The 8,830-nt window shown below is 38.3% G+C and overlaps 1 protein-coding gene and 1 long non-coding RNA gene across 2 annotated transcripts; one reads left to right on the forward strand and one right to left on the reverse strand.

Annotated features, from left to right (window-relative positions):
* The first annotated feature begins 3,130 nt into the window (after nt 1–3,130).
* Nucleotides 3,131–7,677, forward strand: LOC121029751 (uncharacterized). Its single transcript, XR_005789877.1, has 3 exons — nt 3,131–3,331; nt 4,451–4,597; nt 7,525–7,677. It is a non-coding gene; the product is annotated as an uncharacterized LOC121029751 (long non-coding RNA).
* On the reverse strand, nt 5,760–8,551 carry GJB7 (gap junction protein beta 7). The gene is made up of 2 exons (XM_040474108.1): nt 7,782–8,551; nt 5,760–7,655 (listed from the first exon to the last, which is right to left on the reverse strand). The coding sequence occupies exon 2, from the start codon at nt 7,626–7,628 to the stop codon at nt 6,765–6,767; it is 864 nt and encodes a 287-aa protein (XP_040330042.1). The 5' UTR covers nt 7,629–7,655; nt 7,782–8,551; the 3' UTR covers nt 5,760–6,764.
* Between the last annotated feature and the right edge of the window lie 279 nt (nt 8,552–8,830).

The following is an 8,830-nucleotide window of genomic DNA, read 5'->3' on the forward strand; positions in this document are numbered from 1 at the left end:
TGGAAACATGCTACAGTAATATTGCATGTATTATACATATTTTAACTTTCCCCAAAGCATGAGAAAATCTTGTTTTGACAACAAGGTAGTCGTGCTGCTACCTCTACATGCAAAGGAGACTTGGAAATGTACATTTTTTTTTTAGCTGGGCACATTGTCACTCCCAACCAAATCAGAATTTAGTTGACTAATAAGGTAAAAATACAACAAAAAACAACTGAGTGTAATGCAGTTGGTTATTATGTGGGATACCAATATTCCAAATATCTTTTTTATTTTGGTGCCAAAAACTGGGACTTTGGAACAATTTTGTACAGAAAACTTGTGGAAGACTAGATTTGGAGTAAAAAAAACAAACAAACAAACAAAAAAAAAACACCTGAATTCTTGGGGCACCTGGATGGTTCAGTGGCTTAAGCTCAGGTCATGCATGATTTTACAATTCATGAGTTCAAGCCCTGCATTGGGCTCTCTGATGTCAATGCATAGCCTACTTTGGATCCTCTGTCTCCCTCTCTCTCTGCACCTCCTCTGCTTGCTCACATGCACTCTCTCTCAAAAGTAAACATTAAAAAAAAAAAACAAACCCTGAATTCTTACTCCATCACTTCATGTAACATTAGGCGAGTCACTTTATCATTGTGAGTTATAGTCTCCTTATAAGCATTTTAAGGATTTCTTAAACCTTGGTATTCCAGAATACCATGATTTTTCAGTTCATACAACATAGTTAGGCTGTAAGATTCATGGATACTTTAATCTTTGCTGAGCAGCTACTGTGGATTAAACCTCAAGGGTATAATGGTAAAGGACATGGTTCTTGCCCACATTTAATATGCTCATAATTTAGAGGGAGGTACAAATGCACAAGCAAATTATATAGGAATAAGTGATAATAAAGCCATGTAATGTTAATTGTAATATCTAAAATTGAAAAAAATAACCTCCATGTATCAGTGCTTTGCAAGGATCCTCTCATTTAATCTGGTCAACAAGCTATGGCATAGGTATTATTTATCCCCATTTTACATTTTTAAAAATGCTCTCCGATAGAAATATTTGATCCAAGCCTTGAAATAAAATTAGACTTTTCAAGATGGAGAAAATAATGAAACTACAGAAAATATTAAGTACTTTACATGTCACATGATTGTACAGAAAATAAATCTTGTTATAATCAGTTCTTTGGAATTGCCTAAATTGTTTAATGAGTTGTCTTATTGTACATGAAATTTGTATTTTAAAGATGATTAATCAGAGATTTTTCTATGGTATCAAGTTTATATAGTGAGATAACCAATACAAAGTCTCATTTTGCCATTACCCAGTATATGTTCTAAGTCTGAGAACTATAGAATCTTGGAGAGAGAAAAGGAAATTTGGAGGTCATCTAGCTATTACACCTGCCATACAATCCAGGAATATTTTTGATCATCTCTTTCAATGTTAAGGTTTTCACTACTTTATTGGGCAATCATTTCATTTTGAGGCAGTTCAAATTAATAGAATACTTCTCTATTAGGTAAAAATCTTCATCTCTTTGATGTTTACCAATTAGTCCTGGTTCTGAAACATTGGGACATATAATAAGCTATTTCTCTATCAAGCATTGGGAAAATCATTCCCTATAGTCTGGACACATTTCCAACACAAGATTAACTTTTTTTCAATAGTCTAATACTTACACATTTGCTCATTTGTAAGGTGTAAGCTTAAATTCCAAGGACTTTATGTCGTGAACTAAATCTTTGTCTCATATTAAAATTTTAAATCGATGCAGAATGACTACTTGTTCCATTTCAACTGACTCGTTCTGAAAAAAATTCTGAGATTTTTAATCATGTTTTATTTCTGCCATTCAATATCCAGGTCATCTCTTTTGTCTTCAGTAGATACAAGCACACCTTCTGTGTTTTCATCCTAATCACTCACATGAAAGTAGTCAGGAACTATTTTTGGCTATAAGTAAAGAAGCCCAACAAGGCAATAGCTTACATCAGGTAGGAGTTATCTCTCACATAACAACAACGAAAACAAAAGCATGGAGATAGGCAGTTCAGAGCTGATACAGCAACTCCCTGATGGCATCAAAGTTCCAGGAGCTGTCTCTGCTCCTTCATCCATAAGGTTATACTTCCATCTTGAAAGTATCTCATGGTAGAAAGATGTTTACTGCAGCTCTAGCCATGATGTCTTAGGCAGGAAGGGGTTGGGGGGCACAAAGATGCATGCAAGCCAGGTCAGGCCCACTTTTTAACTTTCCCCAAAGCATCAGTCAAAAAATCTTGTCTTGACAAGATTTCACACTGCTACGTTTACATGCAAAGGAGACCTGGAAATGTGACTTTTTAGCTGGGGACATTGCCACCTCCAACAAAGTCAGAATTCTTTTAGGTGAAGAAGGGTAAATGTTGGGTAGGCAAAAGAAGGAAGAAGGAGAGGAACAGATATTTTTCCAAGAAACTGAGCTCCTAAATGCCAGAGACCTAAACTGTGGGGATACAGGATATGGAAAGATTAGTAAGACAATCTTTCATTTTAGCCACAGTAAGTTTTTAATGTCATCATCAAATGTGATTAGAAGGCATTTTCTCCAGAATATCAGTTTATCATATTTGCTAATCTTCCATAGAAAGTCAAATCTCAAGTTACTGCACTGACTCTCCTTTGCAATAAATGCTTTATAAATGAAAGCACTTGGTTCACCTAATGACTAACACTCACAGGGGACTCATGATCAAATTTAGTTAGACATTTTTATAGCAAGAATGTGAAAATGGGATCATTTAATATTTGTCTCTTCTGGACCCAATCTACTGAGCAGAGTCCAATAGTGATCTTTTTAAAGGATAGAAAACTGGAGTCTACTTCTTCAATTTCCTGTTATTCTGTACAGACAATTCTATACCACAGCCATCTGTCCACCTCTGACAGAAAGCATTAATGTCTGAAAAAATTTCGAGACAAAAATAAATTAACAGAAGTTCCAAATACTGTTTTTCTCTGAACAACATTTTTCCTTTTCCTTTTTAGAAGAAAATTAAATCTCCATAGTTGGGGAAGGATCAGATACTTCAACTATAAGTAGGTGGGAATGTTGACCTATTTGGGTAACATCCAGAACTCATTTTACTTTCAAACAGAATATATGGATACATTACAGCATTTTTAAAGATAATCTTTATCATCTTAGAATTGTTTATTAAGACTTTCTGACATAGTAGAAACAGGATAGGTCTGTGAAAATTTTCAAAACTCCCCACAAACCATTGTCTTTTACAGCTGAAGGAAGATTTGCTCTGTGAGAAAAAACTTAAAGAGACAGCTTCTGGTAAGTTTCTCCCAGAACATATCTGTCCCTTCAGACTTTGTCATAAAATTCAAAGGAATGCTAACACTTTTTGCCTTTACATGCCCCACCACTGGTTCTTTCTTTCCTCACCACTTTTTTTTTTTTTTTTTTTACAGAATTGTGACATGCCCTCTCTTTTGTACTGTGTGCAGTATTAAATATACAAACAAAATAAAATGTAAACTAGGAATAAATTGGCATCAATATCTAAGGCAAGTGTTCTATGCATATGATGGGATGTGAGATAGAAAAAGGAGGGACAGGGCAGTTTGGGCTTTTTTTTTTTTTTTTAATTTTTTTTTCAACGTTTATTTATTTTTGGGACAGAGAGAGACAGAGCATGAACGGGGGAGGGGCAGAGAGAGAGGGAGACACAGAATCGGAAACAGGCTCCAGGCTCCGAGCCATCAGCCCAGAGCCTGACGCGGGGCTCGAACTCACGGACCGCGAGATCGTGACCTGGCTGAAGTCAGACACTTAACCGACTGCGCCACCCAGGTGCCCCCAGTTTGGGCTTTTAATTGACTTCTTTATTAAAATTTTAAGAACAAAAATAACATGAAACAATGAAAAGATTTATAAAGAAAAAATTCACTCTCCTCTTATTGTAACCAATGTTGAGATCCTTCCACATCTCTCCCCCTACTCACACATTCTATACGTAGCCACGTGTAAAAGTTAGGATACTCCATGCCTAACCTAAAAAAGAAAGAGTAAGTACAAGAGAAGTGTCCTCCCATCCCCCACCCCCCGCCTTTTTACACTGTACTGGAAAGAAACATATGAAAAACATGGTGTTATCAGGATTCTTTCAGTTGCAAGATACAGAAACCCTATTTAAGCCAGTTTAAGCAAAAATGGGGAATTTATCATTCATGTAACTAAACTACAGAAAGGATGGGGGGGGGGCCTGTGTCAGAGACAGCAGGAATTAAAAATTCAAACATTCTCAGGTCTTTGCCTTTTCCCCCTTCTCTTAACTTTGCAGTCTTTCTGTCTTAAGCTATCTTTGTTAAATTTCCTTGGGAAGACTGGAACCATAGCTACTTGCAACCCTAGGCATTCTTTCATACAATACTGAAAAAAATTTCCTTCCAGCTCCATTGAGACGAAACCTTGTGACCACAGACAGTGTCTTAACAGGAAAGATTTGGGGGATAAGTCCTAGAGAGCCAACTGCCGGCCAGGAATGGCTTGAATGAAATTAAGAAGACACCTGTTCAGTGATCTGGGAAGCCCAATGAGGTGAGGAAGGTTTAAGAAAGAACTATGGTTGATTGGTAACTCGGCTTTTACTGGATGAATATCCCTGAAAAAAGGGACTGAATTTTTGGGTCTTACCTTCTTCATCTCTAAGGTTAATGTCTGCTCTCTGAGCACCAATGTTGTGTGGGGGAGTCAGGTCAAGTGAGGTGACCAGTGAGGACCAGTGCAAGATACTCCACCCCATCTTAACATCCAGGCTCCCGCATGAAAGTAGAAATTTTCTTACAGCCGGAATTATATATCTCTGAAGGTGCATAATGCAGTGTCTTGTTCCTGCTGATCATAGCTCAATAAAAATCAATTTATTGATAAGAGGCTAAAGATGCCAAATTTAAATGCCAGTTTCTCTCAATCAAATGCTTTGGGTCCTCACTGATGCCAAGACAACCTCCAGAGTATTCTTATAGGAAACTCATTTTATAAACTAAGCTTAAAGGGGAAAAAATCATTCCCCTTCCTGTCTAAACAACTTCATTCACAGCTCTTGCTCCCATTACCTCGTCATTTCCTCTTAATGCAAAGTGGAAAGAGCAAAAAATGCACATGTCCCACCAATCCTTTTCCCTACAGCAGCACTGGTCATAGCTGATGTGAAGTCTGAGCTCCTCAAAAATATTTTTGGCTACAAACTTAAAGGGAAAAATCATCTTGCCTCCATTTCATTTCTGTGCACTAAAATCCTATTTTCTAGATTTTATGCCATGATGAAGGCCTCAAAAATCTCAAACCTCTTTAACCCCCATCACTGTCAAAAACATGTGTTTATATTCCTTTAAATCCTTTAGTGGTTACCTGCATTTGCAAAGATTGGCTGTTTTCATGTCAAATGAATGTAAGCTCAGGAGTGCAGCAGTGAGGGATCTGGGATATAAATTGAAAGAAGGGGAAAACCTGCATGAATTGTAGTGACTTTATGCTGAAGAGGGCAGGGCCATGGAAGACATGACATAATCAGTTTCAGTTAAAATTACATTTTTATGCACTGATTTCTCATTAAAAAAATTCCCAGTGGACAAGAATGATTTCTGAACTATTTTTATCAAGCAGGGCTGCAAGTCCTGCTCTAAAATTGTCAGAAAAGTTTTATTTCACAGAGTAATTGTACCCGTGCAGTCAAGTAACAATATCAAGGACAGCCAAATAACACAACAAAACCACTGCATTTTTATTCTAGAGAAATGCACGTCTGTTAGAGTGTTAAATACAAAGATAATATATGATTTTTTAAAAAATAAGAAAGAGCTAGGCTCCAAATAAAGTAATAATAAGCATCCTTATTTTTTTTTACATTTTTCAAACCAATGTAACAGCATAGTACACATTTTATCATCCATTCTAGAGAGAGATGTACTAGAAAATTGTAGGCAAACTATGACATATTGTATAACACACTGTGAATTCCTGATCATAAAAAGGTCCAATAAATACAGAAATTTACAAAGTATTCAATGTTCAGTGGTTAAAAGAGAAGGGTTAAGTAATTATCAAGTGGGTATGTTCCTTTTCTGGGTCCTACCTGCTCCCTGTCTGTGTAGTTGGTGGGACCTGCCTTCTGGTATGACTGGAGTGACCCTTTCAGGTATCTGCTAGGTTCAGGCTTAAGTGGGACATGTCCCCAGTAATATTTGTATTAACTTGGAAACCACAAATTATGGCTTTCTTCCCTCCCCCCTAGTCCATTTATATCCAGGGAGACCTAAACTGCAGAGGCCTGGGCTCTGTGGTCATTTCCCCAGGCCAGGCCTTCTCACTGAGTGTGCTTCTGTTTGCCTTAGCTACCTGCTACTGTGCCCTCACCATGCTCTTTCTCTGCAAAGATTGTGTAGAGCTGAGTGAGGGGAGCCTTGGCTGCCACTTTGGAAAGATTGCCAATGCCTCAACCTCAGCTTGGAAGCCATCACGTTTGTCAGAAATGTCACTTTCTATATTTTCCAGGTGACAGATCTAAGCATTTAAGAGAATGCCGTTCACTGGATTTTTTCAGACTAATTTGCAATTAACTATTTTAACACAACTCACATATCCACTTGAACCCTATGACAATGAGATCTCTGTCTAGTGTGTACAACTGAGCACATACTGAAAATTTTTTAAAAAATTTTCCCAAATGACATTAAGCCTGACACCCTTTGCTTTCCAACACAGCTTAAGTCTTGCTTAGGAAGGATGCAGATTCTCCTTGCCAACCCTCTTGTGTATCACAAAGCAGTTTTGTTTTACCTCGGGAAGGAGGGGGTTCAGGGGTGTGCAGTGTGCTTATAGCTGAGTCTGAGTGGCAATTCTGGAGCAGGGGAGGAGCCCCTATCCCACCACATTCAACATATCTGAGGTTGTGGCACTCACACACTGAAGACTTGAGTGTCTTAGAGTGTTTTTGGAGATAGCACTTAATAAGGCACTTGAGAACCAAAAAGCTCAGTTCAGTGAAATTCAACACAATGCACAGGCATGAGGCAATAACCAAGAAGAAGATGAAGATTGTTTTCTCGGTGGGTTTGGATATGAAGCAGTCCACAGTGTTGGGACAAGGCTTCAAATCACACTTCATAAGGTACGGAACACTAAAGCCATCATACAGCTTGTAAAATAAAACCAGGAAGCCAATTTCAAAACCAGTTTTAACAATGAGACTGATCAGGTAAGTGTACCACAGACCCCCATCCATCACACCTAGGCTGACATAGAGTTTCTTTCTGTGCCTTTTCTCTCTACTGTCACAACAGGCTACATGTAGAACCACAAGAAGTGAAGGCATAGAGACCATGATCAGCTGTAAGGCCCAAAGTCTGACCTGGGAAATGGGGAAGAAGTGATCAAAACACACATTTTCGCAACCAGGCTGTTTAATGTTGCACTCAAACTCTTTCTGCTCATCTTTCCACACATGCTCTGCTGCCACCATGTAGACCAGCAAACGGAAGATGAACACAACAGCCAGCCAAATCCGCCCAATTCCGGTTGAGTATTTATTTACTCCAGTTAGGAGGTCTCTGAGGAACATCCAACTCATGACTTAGGCTCAAAAGAAGGTAAGATTCTGCAAAAGAAAACAATTGCATCAAGATTCATTTATTTTCATTTTATTGATCATTTCCACTGTCTTACTTGATTATGAATTATGGACGATAAAGTTGAATTTCAACTCTGGTTGTTGAGGACTCACATTCATACAAGGAGATGACACAGTTGGTCCACAGACGTAATTGATTCCTTGCCCAGTTAAGTTTGGAATTTAGTTGGTGATCCCACACACACTATCTCACTTTCAAACAAATCCTTCCAGCTTATTGCTTCTAAGGATGGATGGGTTCTGTTAGTGATCTAGAAAAAAAAAATAGATATGAATCCCAAGGTGACATTGGCACCTTGAAATACCCCTCACATACCAGCTTCTTGAAATTGTAATCTCTACTCACTTTCTCTAGTTTGTTAATGCCCCTCCCCAATCCTTAAAGGTTATTTCCTTCCCCCAGCTCCTCTCATGTCCTGTGTCCCATATCCCATACCAACAACTGAGCTCACCTACAGTCCCATAGTGAAAAGTGAGGGTCTCCGATATGAACTTCTTCAAACTCATGTTTCCTCACCCCTGCAGGTCTACTTACATCAATGCCCAACTTAACATGCTCTACACAGTTTAGAGGGAGGGGTCAGCCTCATCTTGCCTCAAAATGATCATTCCAACTCTACACCCCACTCTTGATTTATCCATTTTCCCTGCTTCTGTATCTTCAACCTTCACTGGTTCCTTCATCTCAGCATATAAATGTGCTTAAGTTTTATCCCTTATTTCTACTATTACAACTATCATTTACTCTTCAACTCACTGAGTCTAGTTTTTCTGCTCATCATTGCATGCTAAAATTAGCACTACCACTGACCTGCCAAATCTTCTGGACACTCTGGATCTCACTTAATTTTTCTATGATACTGTTGCCTGCTCTTGTGTTCTTGAAACTCTTTGAGCCTTGACATCCAGGATCATCTTCTTTCTATTGTTTCTATCTTCTCTTTCTATTGTTCTGATTCTCTTGATTGTACCATCTTAGTTTTCTTTGTCTAATTCGTAAAAGCTCTGTCCTCTGCTCTTTTCTTACTCCATATGCTCTCCCTAGAAAATCTCATTCACTCCCAGGGATTCATCTACCATTTTCAGATTTCTGACTCTCAAATATTTGGCTTCTCACCAGATTTCCATATCTCACTGCCTCT

The sequence above is a fragment of the Herpailurus yagouaroundi genome, unplaced genomic scaffold (genome assembly GCF_014898765.1).
Source record: "Herpailurus yagouaroundi ecotype Mexico unplaced genomic scaffold, PumYag 139, whole genome shotgun sequence".
In the NCBI taxonomy this organism is placed as follows: domain Eukaryota; kingdom Metazoa; phylum Chordata; class Mammalia; order Carnivora; family Felidae; genus Herpailurus; species Herpailurus yagouaroundi.